This window comes from Cynoglossus semilaevis, chromosome 4 (genome assembly GCF_000523025.1).
Source record: "Cynoglossus semilaevis isolate Cse_v1.0 chromosome 4, Cse_v1.0, whole genome shotgun sequence".
Taxonomy (NCBI): domain Eukaryota; kingdom Metazoa; phylum Chordata; class Actinopteri; order Pleuronectiformes; family Cynoglossidae; genus Cynoglossus; species Cynoglossus semilaevis.
The window spans coordinates 17,217,610-17,234,653 of NC_024310.1; the positions used below are offsets into that span (position 1 = coordinate 17,217,610).

Below are 17,044 nucleotides of genomic sequence, written 5' to 3' on the forward strand. Positions count from 1 at the left end.
GAACCCTTTTTATTGATCAATTATGAAATTAGACATTGGTTTTCAACTTTTTCCTTGGGCTTTCATGAGAAATAAAAACAATACAACACAGAGGACACAGGTCAGACTGAGAAGCTAAGAATTATTTAGTATTTTGAAGGTTTGGTTTAGTGGGAGAAGTTGCGTCTCTATATTGGGGTCTGTCCCCGGTGGTTGTTGGTGGCTTAGTCCACAGCTGAGAACATCTGACAACATCTAGGTCAACGTGTCAAAGGTCAGCCTGCGATTGCAAAAAATAAACTACTGTCTAGGGTAAAAGAAAGAGAAAACCGAAAGGGAACGTTTGTCACACGTCGCTTTCCGTAGCGCCACGCACGGTGGGAGTGGAAACGCAAGCAAAGGCAAAGAGGTCAAGAGGAGGGATGAGAGAAACCACGTGTGTGTTCAGCACCATGTACAGCGCTGTCCTTCCTCCCTGCACTTGTTGTTGTAAGCTCCTACGTACCCTTCGCATGTAGCCAAGCTAGTCAGCGTTAGCAGGAGGAGCAAACTTGGGTTTTTCTCGTATCATTTCCCACAGAGCACCACATTCAAGCAAAGCTGCTGAGGGATTTTTCTGCAGCCACACTAACTGCTGACGATGGTGAGCAAGACGGATGACATCCCGGCATCAGTGCCCCACTGTAATCCGGTTGATCTTGCGGATGAACCCCTGAATGGAGCCCAGGAAAGCAGCAAGACACGTCCGAAGAAATCGTGTGGTTGTGGTGAGACTCAGCAAGCAGCTTTAGATGCTACATTGTTCATTTTTACATTATTATATGTGATTTACACACAGAATCATAATTCAAAAACACGTTACACACTTACAAGACGCATGCATTTTATACATCGTGTCTGTAGGTCATTGGCTTTTGCGTTCAGTGAAGTTAGTGGCATTCGGCTATGTGCTTTTGCCAGAAACTGAAAAGTCCTTAAAGCCAAGGTGATGGTCTGTGGGGTCGACACATGTGTGTTGTCCCCCTTCCGCCCCCCATCCCCTCCCCCAGTCGTCTCCTTGGCAGCCTCTCCTGGTTTGACCAGCTTCACATTGCAGCTAGCATCGTACACGTATCAATGTAATATAAAATTTGCACGTTAACACTCTTGTGACGCTAGTTGTTAAACACTATCCACATAGACATGGCCGACGTTAATGTCTCCGCGTCACAGCAGTTGCATGTGGTTTATGTCTGACTGTGTCAAATATGAAAGCCGGTATGCTAACGTTAGCTACCCGGTTCGATCCCGTAACAGAAACCCGACTCGTTCTGCGCATGGGCGGCAGTGCGACGACCTACTGTTTTGGTTCGGATTATAAAAACTGTCATTTAGATAAACACCTTATTATCAGCAACATGATAACAAACGAACGACAAAATGTTTAATTATATTAAATAATCGAATGTCGTACTACTCGAGTAGTGGGGGTGTGAAAGAATATGTTTGTTCTGTCAACTGTCATTTGAATACAGAGCTCCAGTTCGTTTTTCTAGGACTAATATTTAGATTTAGGCAGGTTCATTATATTTCCATGTTAATTAGAATGCTTTTACCAGAGTGTTGGTAATAGGTTGGCAAACGTATCCATATAAATAAGTTTTTAATAAATTTTGTTTAACGTTGGTACGTCCGGGTACGGAAACAAAGTCACTGCACATGCGCAGAAACAAATCGGGTTTCCGGTACGGGTCGGGTGGCACCAGCACTGTGGCTAATTTGAGTGCTAACAGAAAAACAGTCTTCCGTCTCTGTCAGTTTGTGGCCTCCTATTATTCTGGCAGTAAAACATGATTCGTCTTATTATTCAGAATTGCTTTGTGGTTTTGTTACACACGGATTGTTGTTTAAACACACGTTAGGAGCTGTAGATTGTGATACACAGAGGCACATGTTCGGTAACAGCCTCTGTGTGGAAGATAGAGCGAAAGAAGGTCACCTTCAGTGGAGCAGCCCACTGTCAGCATGAACGGGGGGGGGGGTGCTCTGTCAAACTGGGGCTTTACATACAGGGTGTTTATTATACCGGTTGTGTCAGTTATATGTCTTGGGTTTCTGTTGATTATAAAATTTGTGTTAGTAAAATATTTGGCCAATAGACGTATAATGACTTAGTAGTCCTCTAACGGTTCTTAGTACCTCCCCGCGAACGTTCGGACGTTCCTTCTCGACCGGGAAGCGGAAGCCGGTTTCGTGAAAAAAAAAAAAAAAAAAAGAAACTGTCAAGAGAGTGCATGTACGGTATGCAGGAGGAAAGGTTATGCTCATGTTAGGTGAAGTCGTGTGAGTTGGTGAGTATCCTGACAGATAAAAGTTGTCGTGAAGCAGCAGTTTAGTTGAGCGATGTCAGGGCCGATGAGCATTGTCAGTCGGATAAATTTTAACGTTACACAACTTGTAAGCGGCACAAGTCCCTACAGTTAGTCTGTGTGTCACTGTCACATGCTAGACATTCGTTTGTCTCCGTATTCTCAGCGTTAAACTCTGCAGCGGTACATGGAAAGAGATCCTGAATAAATGGTCATTCTCCAAAACTTAATGATTTTATCAGCATTAGTATAATGTTTTATTACAGCTACATCATAAGAGTGCAGCACCCTGTGTTGCATTAACATATTGACAATATTTTAAATAATTTTTAATAGTATTATTTTACTTTATATATTGTACTTGGTGTGGCAGGTGTATTAACAACTGCAAAGAACAAGAGATGGACATTACCCCCAGAAGACAACAACCGTTGAACATTAAATGAGTTTGTGTTAGGTTTGTCACACAATCTTAACTAAATTGCTTAGTAAACGTTAACTCTGCCTCATATTAGAACAAAGTTATGTTTAGATGAATTCATTTGAAGGGAAAAGAAAGCAATCTACAAAGATAAAACTTGTCTTTCTCTGACATGTCCACACACTTTTAATGGCCAGTCTAGTGAGCCAGCTGCTTTTGTATATTTGGTATGTTTCATGCGACTCCACCATAATCCCACTGCAAATATTTTCTACAAGAAAGAGTTAACAGATACTAGTCAAACCCGCTAGTCAAAAAAAACATGCATTCTGCAACAGAATATCCCTGCGCAAATGTAGCTCAGTTGGTACAAGTCTCAAATCTCGTATATCGTTAAAATTGTATTTTGTGACACACAAAAAATGTATATTTAGAGAGTTCCCTTTAAGATTGAGCTAAATTTGACTTTACTTTACTTACTGCTACATATTTGATTTATTTTCCTGCCCAAAATGTCTGACCACTACTTCTATAATCACCCAAATGATTAACAGAATAAATGTGTGATTAAATGTGACTCATTACAAACCCAGAAACATGCAAAGTAGTGTGCACTAGCTTTTATACTTAAAGTTGCAATGTTTGCTGAACACATGGACTCACAATTCTAGTTTACTTTAATGAGCAGATAAAGAGTAAAATCTTCATTTTATTTTCCTTAAATTTCTTTGTATCTAGACATAATCAGGATTTGATTATTGGTTAGCTTTTGGGGTTTTTTGTAAATAAGCTGCTTCATATTTTGTCTCTATGTAATTCTGTCCAACAGGAGTTTGCTGATTTATGCGATGCAAAGTGGAGGTTGTTTTGTAGTTACTTGTGTTTTTCGGGTTGTCTGACTTGGAGATTAGTGTTGCCACGGCAGCAGTCAGGGTCCCAGTGTCAAGGGCTGTTGAGTGAGGAGAGGGCTAGCTGCTGGGTTTATAAGTTTCTGTCACAAACTGTGAGATAATAAGACGAAGATAAGAGGTTTTCTTAGGTAATGCTCAGTCTGAATGTGAGTCATTGATGTGAGCCCCAGAGTGGATCAACAGACCGGTTTAATTAGTTTGAAAATTGTTTGAATCTTTTTTTTTCCTTCTTTCTTTGCTGTGACAGGTGTCTCCTAATGGTTTTGTTAAAATGACTTTATGGTCTGTTCTAGTTCTTAGACATGGAGCTGGTGTTATGTTTAACCAGGATCAGTTGTGAGAATAGATGAGTAGAAAGAAGTAGGTAATTAATATGTAACTCAACATTAACTGAAACATTTATGTTGTAAACTGATCATTTTAGGATTCCTTTTTGTTTGTTTCCTTTGATAAAAATCTAAACCTGTGGGTTCTGCTTTTCAGACATAAACTTGTAAAAATGTTTGTTCTAGAACAGTGGAATAAACAGCCACAGCTGTTGTTTCCATCATAAGTATTTTATTAATTTTCTTTAAATATCGGCACCTGTGAATATGTTGATGTGGAGGGTGAGCACTGCGAAAAAATGTTGCGAACCACTGCTGTATACTGTGATAATTTGCACTTCAGTGCATTGCTGTTAGACAGGTATCTTATGTAGAGCAAACAGTTGTAGGAAACTGCTAATCTTTGGTAAACAAGGACTAACTATAATATAGTCAACTCTTAAGAAAACCTACAATACAAACTGTTCAGTACACACAACAAATAAAACACTTGATCTCAAAAGTGGGTCAAATCTTTGTCTTCAGTCAGACTGCTGATCTGAGCAGCACCAAACTGCTGACAAACAAAAAACAATTTAATGGAATGGAAGGAAAACCTGAATACATTCCAAATTAAATTTTATATAATCAGGGACAGAGACATCTGTTTGTCATTGACATGAGGTGAGTGGCAACGTGGGGGTTTATGCAGACTAGGCTCAATATTATATATTCCTTGGTTTTAGAGTTTTCTTTGAAATAAAGACACCAGCTTCCTTCCATGACATCATGGATGTTTTCTTTATTTTCCAATGCAGAAAATGCAGAACAGTTCCCAAACTGAACCTCTGGGGAATATGTTCTTTCTTATACCCACAGATCAGTTTACACAGAGGGCGTGGGCATCCCCATCCTTTCACGTCCTCATCCACCTGATAACGTCGGCGTCGTTGGCACTGAAACACTCGACACCAGCTTTTATCCTCGTTTGGCTCCTGATACCATAAACCTGAGCGTCTGCGCTGAAGCCGTTGTGTTTGTTATTTAGAGCGTGGCCTCCCGAGCCTGTGACCCGGCTCCACCACTGTTTTAGCATGTTTAGTCCCATGCAGGGGTCGGAGTCCAGTTATGGAGCCTTGCCCCTCTTCCCCTCTCCTCCCCCTCCCACTTTTCTCTCCCTCTGGGCCCTTCTCTTCAGTAACCCTGGCTGTGTTTTACCCCTGATAAGTCAGCAAGGACACACACACACACACGCACGCTCACGCTCACTCCCACACCCACACCCAGCAGTTGTGTCCCAACTGCTGAGAGGAAACAGTTCAAGAGCCTCATTTTTATTCACCTCATACTCTACACAGTCCTTAGAGAAACTGTGAGCTCTGGGAGAAAAATGTCCTTACTCTAGATGCAGAGCTCTGCGTTCTCATGTCTTGGTGTTGTATCAGTGAGAAGAACCAAATGTGTTGCCAGCATGTGACCAGTCGCACATTCCTGTAAATGCTGCAACCGTTGTGTTCTGTAGACTGAGCCCAGCTTTGTTTTGGAGATGAGATTATTTTAGGACGTATATATTTTTTAAAATGTAATTTTTTGTGCGGGTCTGTATTTAAATATGCAGTGCCTCTCTACCAACTGTTGTGGCAGTAATGTTACCTCATCCACAAATAGTTTATCAGATTATTGTTGATGATGATGCCCATCTGTGTGTTTGTGACCGCGGGCTGCCAGGTGGTGGCTCCGAGTTCATGGAATAGAAAACTGATTTGTTGATATGTTCAGTCTTGACTGACAACTGTGCGTCTCTGCCCCCTACAGGACACGGTGCAGAAACAGCTATGGTTAACGGGGACAGTTGTCATGAGCACACAGATGAGGCGGAATCAAAGCACGTTGGGAGCAGTGAGGCGGAGAGAGAAGAGGATTCAAACGAACAGGAGGTTATCGTCATCCAGGACACAGGCTTCACTGTGAAGATCCAGGCCCCGGGAACAGAACCCTTTGATCTGCAGGTACTGATGGAACCTTTGGACCAAATTAGATTATTATTATTATCCTTGGCTACTCCTTCATGTGTTCTCATTCTTTGCTTCCCTCCTCCTCCACCAGGTGTCCCCCCAAGAGATGGTACAGGAAATCCACCAGGTGCTGATAGACCGCGAGGACACCTGCCACCGCACCTGCTTCTCACTGCAGCTGGATGGAAATGTGCTGGACAACTTCTCCGAGCTCAAGTCCATCGAGGGTCTGCAGGAGGGTTCCCTGCTGAAAGTAGTGGAAGGTCAGCTTCTCTCCGTCTGTGCTGTCACTGTTGAGCCAAGTATAAATAATGCACAAGTTGTGAAGTGTGTGCAGGTGTCATATCAGGTCATGTAACTGAATTTCTATTCAGTCAACCAGCTGCAAATCACTCTACCTCTCTTTCTCTCTCTCTCCCTCCCTACACTACAAATTATATTTGTCTTTAGGAGAGGACCGTCAGCTTTAGCCTTCAATAAATAATTCAAATACAAAAACGTGAATACAATTATTTTCTTAATTTTTTTTTTCTAAAATCATATTTTTTGCATGTCATTGCTGCAGAGCCTTACACTGTGCGTGAAGCTCGCATCCACGTTCGCCACATCAGAGACCTGCTGAAGAGTCTGGATCCATCAGACGCCTACAATGGAGTGGACTGCAACTCTCTCTCCTTCCTCAGCATCTTCACTGATGGAGACCTTGGAGGTACAAGAGGCCAAAGCTCTGTTTCCCCTTAGTCTGGTGAAAATGAGAGGATTTTTTTTTTTTTTTTTTCAAAGCTAGAGCTCTTCAGCAGTTAGGAGGCACTGATATCTTCACCAGTATCAGCATCAGGCCTGATACTTTAATAAAAGTCTCAGTCAGCGTTCTTACTGCTGTGCATTGTCTCATTGTCCTCATGAGTAATTTATTTAGTTTCAATTCACTGTATATTTATTAAAACCCATCCAGCGAGTACACAGATAAAGAAATTCATACTCCTGGCGGTTTGTTTAAAGCAGAAGTAGCAAGAATCATATTCATTTTCTTTTGTGGTCCCAGATAGTGGCAAACGAAAGAAAAGGGGCAACGATTTGGAGCAGATCGACTGCACACCCCCAGAACATATACTCCCTGGCAGCAAAGATCGCCCCCTGGTGCCCCTCCAGCCCCTGAACAAGGATTGGAAGGTGAGAAACAGTCTGAATTCAGTTGAATTTTACAGTATGTTAAAATCCTGTCCAGTGATGAAACTGATTGTCATCCAGGAGTACTTTCACAGCTGTACTGTGAAATGTACTGTAGTAAAATTCCAGAAATCAAACTTATGGTCCATATGTCGTCCACAGCCCATGCAGTGCCTGAAGGTGCTGACCATGAGCGGCTGGAACCCTCCACCTGGAAACAGGAAGATGCACGGTGACCTCATGTACCTGTACATTGTGACTGTGGAGGAACGCCATGTCAGCATCACTGCCTCTACACGCGGCTTCTACCTCAACCAGTCAGTCAACATTTCACGCTAATCACCCATTAACTGACTGTTGATACTGTAGAAATCAGTAACATGTATACCAGGGATCTGCAACCTGTGGCTCCTGGGTCACATGCAGCTCACTGTGAGATTTTATGTAATGTTTGCATGTTGATGTTCTTTATTTCCTGTTTTTTTCCAGTTAGCAGACGTCTGATCAGTCCACGAGCGGATGATAACATTACATTGATTTTTCAGATCTACTACCTACACCTTTAACCCCAAGCCAGCCAATCCCAGCTTCCTGAGCCATTCTTTGGTGGAGCTGCTAAGCCAGATTAGCCCTGCCTTCAAGAAGAACTTCACTGCCCTGCAGAAGAAAAGGTAAAAATCTCTGTCACCATCACTGATCTAAATCTGGGTGTAAAGATGTGTGTCCGAAAAACTACAGCTTTTAGCTACTGCTTAAAAAGTTAACAGATGCTAAATGTTAGTAGTATATAGAGAATTAGACATGAAAAGTAATATAACATGTTTGTTTCTACCATCTAATTTCTCTGCTGCAGGGTCCAGCGTCACCCCTTCGAGAGGATAGCTACACCTTTCCAGGTCTACAGTTGGACCGCTCCACAGATAGACCACGCCATGGACTGTGTTCGCGCTGAAGATGCCTACACCTCTCGCCTGGGTTACGAGGAACATATACCAGGACAGGTCGGTGCAGCTGTACACAGCAATGCCAACTATCAGATACATATACAGTATATGCACTATGCAAATAGCGCCCCCCAGTGCTTCACCATATTTATATAGAAGTAAAAATAAATTTCTTCTAAATGCCAACAGACACGAGATTGGAATGAAGAGCTACAGACAACCAGAGAACTGTCCAGGAAGAACCTGCCTGAGCGACTGCTGAGGGAGCGAGCCATATTCAAGGTATATTTAGGAAATTCTGAGAGCCCTGTAGGTGGCGCAATACACCTAGCTGTAATGTGTTCTGCAAAAATTATGAAGCCGTTGCTGTTCTTAGTGTCTGTGTGGTTATACACTTATAAATGTAATACCACATTTGTCCACTGTGTGTAGCTGTAGCTGCATGTTCTTTTCCGTGACCTCATGGTTGTTATTCTTCCTGAAGGTCCACAGTGACTTCACAGCCGCGGCCACGCGTGGAGCCATGGCTGTAATTGATGGCAACGTCATGGCCATCAACCCTGGAGAGGAAACACGCATGCAGATGTTCATCTGGAACAACATCTTCTTCAGCCTGGGCTTCGACGTGCGGGATCACTATCGTGAGCTGGGCGGAGACGCCGCGGCCCACGCCGCACCGACCAATGACTTGAACGGCGTTCGAGCCTACGGCGCCGTGGACGTCGAGGGTCTTTACACCCTGGGGACGGTAGTGGTGGACTACAGGGGCTACCGTGTCACCGCACAGTCCATCATCCCAGGGATTCTGGAACGTGAGCAGGAGCAGAGCGTCATCTACGGCTCCATCGACTTTGGAAAGACTGTTGTGTCGCACAACAAATATCTGGAGCTGCTGGAGAAGACCAGCAGGCCACTGAAGGTCGGTGTGATGTATGACTTGTGGATGTTTATTCTGCTGTAGATTCTGTGGGAGGTACTGCTAATGTCAGAGTGAGTCAATTAGTTTTGGTGTAAACTTCAGGTGCAGAAACACAATGTACTGAATGAGAAGAACGAGTCGGTGGAACTGTGTTCGTCTGTGGAGTGCAAAGGTATCATCGGGAATGACGGTCGTCACTACATCCTGGACCTTCTGCGTACTTTTCCCCCGGACCTCAATTTCCTGCCTGTGGATGGCGAAGAGCTGCCCCCAGAGAGTAAACACCTTGGCTTCCCCCGCCAGCACCGCCACCGCCTGGCCTGTCTCCGCCAAGAGCTCATCGAGGCCTTTGTTGAGCACAGGTTTGTTAGCACCCACTCATTTACAACCGTCTCTCACACAGTGTTCAGTCTGTCCTACAGTTCCAAGCATCTGTTCTTGTCCTCTTTCAGATATCTGCTGTTCATGAAGATGGCAGCCTTACAGCTCATGCAGCAGAAAGCAAACAAAGACACTAAGACTGACACACCCGCCATCATGGACGTGTCCACAGAAGACAAAGCTGAACCAAACCACACGCAGACGACTACAGAAGAATCCTCACACACTCCAGACGCGTCCACAGGCCAGACAGAGAACAGCACCGCAAGTGAAGAAAACTCATCTAAACCCGTCACCAACGGGCCCCTCGAACCGACCGCCACACACAACGGCAAGTGCAAGAGCCCACTGGAGGGTAAGGACCTTGAGGAAAGTATTCCAGGATTAGCTCAGGCCAAAGAGCTGGCGGAGACCTTAGTAGCTGAAGTTGGATCTGGTATTGGTACGTTCAAGAAAATAAAAATAAAAATAACAGCAGAGCTGGGACCATGCAGGGAGAGCTACCGTGGTGGATCACTGCATAGATAACAGACATGTGCTATAGAATTTTAAAAAAGCCATAATGACAGTAGTTTTAGTGTCTGTGGATTTAGACCTGCTGTAGGTGCTTCTCTCCACCTGACTACCTGTCCCTGCTCAGTCCTCCAGCCTGCAGTGAGAGGAGTGTCTGTTATCAACAACCACAATCAAACCTGCTCTCTGTCACTCTGTGACAAGAGAAAATCATTTCACAATCATGTGCTGTGTCTACTAATCCTGAAGTGATTCGAAGAGTGGTGCTGTGTGCTGTGCTACTGATTCTAAATCACACTGACCTGATCTGTGGGATTTTGTTTTTGTTGTTTTTGTTTGCCATCGTCATTTCATCCTACATTACTTTGTGTTGAATCTTCATTCTTGTCATCATTTCAGAAAAGGCCGTTTAATTGGTCTTAGTTGAAATGAACGCTGCTGTACTGTGTGATCAGTTATTCATAGTATTCATATGGTTTGTCACACATTACACAGGGGGATGGGAGTTAAACAACTGAGCTGATCAACAGTTGAACTGATTTAATTTTGCTCAATCTTGGCTTTTGACATGCATGCGTGCGTGTGTGTGTATACATGTGTGTGTGTTTACGTTTCCGTGACTTAATATTTGTGACTATTTCCTAAACACAAACAGATTCCAAAAGTTGTGAGGTGGTCCTCAATGCCTGTCAGGCGGTGGGCTCCATCAGCAACACGTCCTTTGACATTCGCTTCAACCCAGACATCTTCTCCCCAGGTGAGCATCACGACGAGCTTCACATTCATTTATTTAACATAATAATGATTATTAAATGTCATGTGATTAAAACCAGAATTAAAGATGAAAACATGCATTGTGTCTTCAAACAGGTGTGCGTTTCCCCGAGGAGACGACAGATGATGTTCAGAAGCAGAAACAGCTGCTGAAGGACGCTGCTTCCTTCCTGCTGTCCTGTCAGATCCCTTCACTGGTCAGTCTCCCTCTCTCCTCAGACCTACTTCATACGTGTGTGTGTGTGTCATGGTTCTCAGTGTGTCGGTGTTTTTGGGGTTGATGCAGGTGAAAGACTGTTTGGACCATAGTGCTCTGCCAATGGATGGAGCCACGTTCGCAGAGACTCTGCACCAGAGAGGCATCAACATTCGTTATTTGGGCACTGTCCTGGAGTTTCTGGACAAGACCTCTGCCAAAGCCCAGCTGGAGCACATCTATGTGAGACTGACTCACAAAATCTGACGGATAAATATCCAGCAAAACTGGATAGTTTTGCTGAGTCCTTTATCTTTTTTTCTTTTTACAGAGGATAGGAATCATGGAGCTGATCACCAGATGTGCAAAACATATCTTCAAGACTTACCTTCAGGTTAGCAAAGTTCAATCAAAGTAATTCATATGTCAGTCTTGGGGAGACAAGTCTGAAATATTCATTTTCCTCTTTATCCAGGGAGTGGAGCTGTCTGCTCTCTCTGCGGCCGTCAGTCATTTCCTCAACTGTTTCCTGAGCTCCTTCGCTGACGCCGTCGCTCACTTGCCTCCTGATGAGCTTGTGTCCCGACGCAAAAATCGCAAAAGACGCAACAGGGTCCCAGGCGGCGGGGACAACACGGCGTGGGCCAGCCTGACGCCCAGCGAGCTGTGGAAGAACATTGCCACCGAGGCACAGAGCTATTACCACTTTACCATACAGTGGTGAGGAGACCGTCTTAACCTGTAGATCATTGTTACAATTGTGTGTGTGAAATCTCAAGGTTAACATTTTTTGTTTTAAATTTTTTTGTTTGTTTCTTTTTTTTGTTTTTTCAGTGAAAGCGTGGACCAGGTGGTGGAAAAATACGGGCTCCAGAAAACCACTCTGCTCAGAGAAATCTCTATCAAAACTGGAATCCAGGTAATATGTGTTCACAGTTCTGATGGCACCACCACTGTCACCACTTCACCAAATGAACAACAGTTTTCATGTTTAGAATTCCTCTTCTCTGTCCCTGTAGATCCTCATAAAGGAGTATAACTTTGACAGCCGTCACAAGCCTGCCTTCACAGAGGAAGACATCCTGAACATTTTCCCTGTGGTGAAGTACGTCAATCCCAAAGCTTCCGACGCCTTCCACTTCTTCCAGAGCGGACAAGCTAAAGTACAGCAGGGTGAGTTTTTAACCTGGATAATTCTTGGCATTTAGACTCGGAGCGGCTGACTACCAGAATTAACTTTTGTTGCTGTAATGCTGTCTTAATTCTTCATTGTATGAGTTAGTAACAAAACATTCATTTTAAATATATTAGTTGACTCTTCTTATACGTTGTTTCTGTAATTAACTAACCAATAATCAGTCTTCCATTGACATCACACACATCACTATATCAATCCAATGAATGCTGTGTTTTCCAGGTTTCCTGAAGGAAGGCTGCGAGCTGATCAACGAGGCTCTCAACCTCTTCAACAATGTGTACGGACCAATGCACGTGGAGATCTGCGCCTGCCTCCGCCTGCTGGCCCGCCTTAACTACATCATGGGAGATCATCCTGAGGTTAGTGCAGTTCTACTGATCCTCTCTGTAGCTGTTTGATGAGTTTGTTTGTTTATTTTTTTACTAAAAATACCTGCTCGTGTCCACAGGCCCTGAGTAACCAGCAGAAGGCTGTGCTCATGAGCGAACGAGTCCTCGGCATCGAACATCCCAACACTATTCAGGAATATGTACGTCGTCATGCCCTCTGCTGGATCTTTGCTTCATATACAGGGCTCTTTAATAATGTGTTATAGCGCCCTCTAATGAAGCTCTTCACTCTTTAGATGCACTTGGCTCTTTACTGCTTTGCTAACGGCCAGCTGTCCACCGCCTTGAGGCTGCTGTACCGAGCCCGTTACCTCATGCTGCTGGTCACCGGGGAGGACCATCCAGAGATGGCGCTGTTGGACGTATGGCTTCTTTTTATTTTATTTATTTTATTTAACAAAATATAAAAAACATAGTGATTATCTCCTATTAGTTTTAATGCTTAATGTTTACGTCTCTCTTTCTACAGAGTAACATCGGCCTGGTGCTGCATGGAGTGATGGAGTACGACTTATCCCTGAGGTTCTTGGAGAACGCCTTGACCATTAACACAAAGTACCATGGAGCCAGGTCCCTCAAAGTGGCCCTCAGGTCAGAATTTGAATGAAATATAATAATAATATAAAAATAACCTTTTCATTTAGAAAAGAATGTGTCAAAAAATCCATTGTGATCCATTTCAAAAATGAATTACTTTGGTAAAGAGTTAATTTTAATATTCATGTAGCAAAAATGTTGACATACAAGGTGGTTAATATTGCTGGTTCTATTCATTTCTTTCAGCCATCATTTAGTTGCTAAGGTTTATGAGAGTAAGGCGGAGTTCCGCTCAGCGCTGCAGCACGAAAAGGAGGGTTACACCATCTACAAGAATCAGGTAATGTCTGCAGGAGGACATCCTGCTGAGTCCACCGTTGTCTGACTGTGTGATGAAATAAAGCATTGAACTCATCACTTCCTTCCCTCTCAGATGGGGGAGACCCACGAGAAAACCAAGGAGAGCTCAGAATACCTGAAGTATCTCACCCAGCAGGCCGTGGCCCTGCAGAGAACCATGAATGAGATCTACAAGAATGGCTCCAACGCTAGCATCATGCCCGTCAAGGTGACTCCGCTTAGTCTCGTATTATTGCTAACATCTGAACTGCCTGCAACAAACATCTTACACTGACATTGTTGTTGTTGTTAGCAAACATCTTACACTGACGTTGTTGTTGTTTTTTTTAATTCCTCTGCAGTTCACTGCCCCCAGCATGGCCAGTGTCCTGGAACAGCTCAATATTATCAACGGCATCATCTTCATACCACTCAGGTAAAAAGCCAAATGAAATCCCTTGGCTAAGCAAAATGTCTGTAATGTAATTTTAAAGGTTTATAATTTGCGTACAAAAGTTAACCGCCCCATAACTTTACTCTTGATACAGCGCCCTGTACCTATATTACATAGAAATATATAGTATATATGTAAGTATATATACTGTTTAGTAGTGTATATAATAAGTATATAAATATGTGCAATTAAAGTAATAAGTATATTTGCATTTTTGTTTTTGTGTATTTGTTAATATATGCATATGTTTGTACATGTGTATGCTTTAATATACATGTTTGTGTAAATATACATGCATATACTGTATGTGTGCAAAATATAGGCATATGTTTATATATGTGTGCTTAAATATATATGCATGTTTGTGTGTGTGTGCAAATATACAGCAAATACATATGTTTGTGTGTGTATGCCTTTGTATATATGCATATATTTGTATGCGTGTGTGCAAATATATATGCATGTACGTGTATGTGCATGTGTTTGATGTTGAAGTTTTGTTTTTTGTTTTTTTTGTACACAGCCAAAAAGATCTGGAGAACTTGAAGTCAGAGGTCCAGAGGCGGCAGCAGCTGCAGGAGCTTGGAAAGAGCAAGGAGTCCACGGAGGAGAGGCCACTAGAACTGGAGGACAAAATCCCTGTTGATTAACATACAACAGCCCTCCATGCATAGCTGCTTTCTACTATTGTGGGAGGGGAGGGGGTTCAGGAGGCTCTGGCCACACAGCCACCATCACTGAGCCAGTGAACCTGGGAACTGAGCAGATCAATTCAACTTTGACACAAACGGGGAAGGTTGAGGGGGAGTGCTGGGAACATCCTATATGAACTGTAGGACAGATGAATACAGAACATGAGTTTCCTACAAAGTAGGAAGTGAGTGTGGAGAAACGTTCAAACAATAAAAAATCATGGTTGATGTGCAATCTAGAAAACAAAGAAAAAAAATCCTTGGCCCAGGAACTTGGAGATGAAATTACTCACCGTGTTTTTGCTCTTAAACAAAAAAAAATCCTGTATGATTGAGAGGTTTTGCAGCAGGGAGACTGAGAAGGACCATGTCATTACACACCAGAGCCTTATCCACTCATTTGACTCATTTACCACAGCACTAAGAGCCCAGGGCCTCGTCCCACCCCTCACCCCCACCTCCCAAAAAAGCCTTCACAGACCCTGGGCTTTATTTACCCCTGCCACCCTCCTGTGCCCTTGATGATAAAGCACCTACCCCGACCTAGAACTCAGGGGAACTTCTATACTCTGCACTAAGACCAGAATGCAGCCAGTACTTTTCTCAAATGTGGCCTAAGAATGTAAATCTTCATTCTTTACACCAAATCCTCATCCTTCATCAACCTCTCTATAAATATATTCATCTCCTGGGTGGCAGTCTCTGCTGTGACCCTCATGGTACCTTAATCTCTAAAGCAGGCCAACATACAACACAGAGACATGTTAGTCTAGTTGATTATTTTCAGGATGTTTCTTTTTTTTATTAAAGTAAATGAATTTGGTTTATGTTTTGTAACGATGCACAGAAAGGTGTTTTAGGTAAGTCATCTGTTCATGTAAGCCATGCCTGTTCAATAGAAATGTATACAAGAGGAAGAAAAGATGTAGAAATCTGTCACACGGATTTAGACGACTACTCCGTCATCATACACAAGGAAAGAAAAAAGTGAAACGTCCACTTTATGCAGTCCAAAAATACTATATACTCTAGTAGCTGTGTCCAACTTTCTATTTTTACACATGGAAAAGGAAAGTACGTGCATATGTGTTTGTACGTGTGACTGTGGGTTGTGTGTGTGTGTGTGTACGATGGAATTCATTGGTCAGAGCTGTCGTTGCTTTTGCTGCTGCATAGCTGGTTTGAAGAAGACGCCGAATAATCATGGGCTTTTCCAGATGTTTTATTTTTCTACACACCTGTCGGACGACTGACGCTTCTTACAGACAAACGTCCCCGGGCCACTGGCGTCTCTTTTCGTATCGCGCGGTACTGAAGAACTTTACAGTTGGACTCAACGTCAGCAGAGTGAACGAGTTTCTTATCACTGGTGTGTTTTCGTTTGTTCTATCTTTGTCATCTTTTCTTATGTAACCGAGATATATATAGAGAAAAAAATCATCAGTCTGGAGTGTCTGTTCGGTGAGCAGTGTTGATTGCACTTTCTTGAGCTGTTTGTGTGCGTGTGTGCGCGCGTGCTATGGTCTTCCCCGCACCACTAACAGTAGACATAAGAAGGGCTGCCTCCTCACAGTGATGTACCAAAAGAAGACAAACGTTTGTTTTACGCTTGTACACATGCAATGTTTCCCCCTCATGGCAGATTGTTACTAAAATGTTGCCGTGTCTAAATGTTGATGTAATTAAAGCAATAGAGAGACGGTGCTGGAAGTGATTATCACGTTTCTGTAACCTGGCACATCATCAACCAAGCGTACATTTCTAATGGAGCTGTATGAAGAATTTATAAAGACAAGATTATGACAGTGTAGTGATTCCACAGCTTGCAGCAGTGGGACGATGTGTTTCGGATTCAGTTGTGGTACCAGATAGTAAAACAATACAAAAAATGCTTTAGAAACTGTAAACATACTAATGTTAAAATGAGCTTCTTGAATTACTTGAATACTTATCGAATATTACCAACAGTGTCCGTAGGGTGGCGCACTTTCACCGATTATTAAGGGACAAAGTGGCCTAAACGGGAGAGAGAAAATAACTGAGCTTACAAAAACTAGGATTTAATTCCAATACAAAAAAACAAACATTCGCTTTAATACCTACAAAGCTATGTTCCTGTTAAAACATTCTGTGTTGTTTACTAATGATTTGGTGGTTTATAAATTAAGAATAAAAGGACTGATCATTATGTGAGATGTTTAAATTACACCCAAACATAATGACTCTTGGCAGTTTTAGTGTGTGTGAGGGAGGAAAGACTTTTGTGTTGACGTTATTCTGATGTTTTTATACTAAATTAATAAAATGTAGGTAAAAATGTAATCAAAAATTATAAAATGCATATCCAGGTCTTTGTAAACGGCAGGGGCATTTTTTTTGTAGCCATAAAAGTTTCACTTAAAAGGTGTCTAGACTGGACTCTAACAAGATTTTTTTTTTTTTTGCAAAAAAATAATAATAAACACCAACGCCAGCCCATACTGCAACTGTATACTTTTCAATGTAATTTCTTGCAAACTTGATTAAAGGTCCGCAGTGAGGCACTGACTGCAACTACCG

The 17,044-nt window shown here is 42.7% G+C and overlaps 1 protein-coding gene across 4 annotated transcripts; it reads left to right on the plus strand.

Annotated features, from left to right (window-relative positions):
- The first annotated feature begins 142 nt into the window (after positions 1 to 142).
- cluha (clustered mitochondria (cluA/CLU1) homolog a) lies at positions 143 to 16,197 on the plus strand. 4 transcript variants are annotated; one of them, XM_008309703.3, is made up of 28 exons: positions 143 to 468; positions 560 to 746; positions 5,780 to 5,973; positions 6,071 to 6,242; positions 6,545 to 6,688; positions 7,025 to 7,152; positions 7,312 to 7,466; positions 7,695 to 7,820; positions 8,003 to 8,150; positions 8,283 to 8,375; positions 8,578 to 9,012; positions 9,115 to 9,374; positions 9,465 to 9,835; positions 10,562 to 10,663; positions 10,777 to 10,877; positions 10,967 to 11,119; positions 11,208 to 11,270; positions 11,352 to 11,596; positions 11,711 to 11,795; positions 11,896 to 12,049; positions 12,294 to 12,433; positions 12,523 to 12,603; positions 12,700 to 12,825; positions 12,933 to 13,054; positions 13,247 to 13,340; positions 13,434 to 13,568; positions 13,702 to 13,775; positions 14,317 to 16,197. In XM_008309703.3, exons 2-28 carry the CDS (start codon positions 620 to 622, stop codon positions 14,441 to 14,443), a joined length of 4,155 nt encoding a protein of 1,384 aa, XP_008307925.1. In that variant the 5' UTR covers positions 143 to 468; positions 560 to 619; the 3' UTR covers positions 14,444 to 16,197. The 4 variants fall into 4 exon arrangements, with proteins under 4 accessions (XP_008307925.1, XP_016887420.1, XP_008307926.1 ...); XM_017031931.2 differs by having other exon boundaries at positions 143 to 746; positions 9,465 to 9,724; XM_008309704.3 differs by having other exon boundaries at positions 144 to 746; positions 9,465 to 9,748.
- Positions 16,198 to 17,044: the final 847 nt, after the last annotated feature.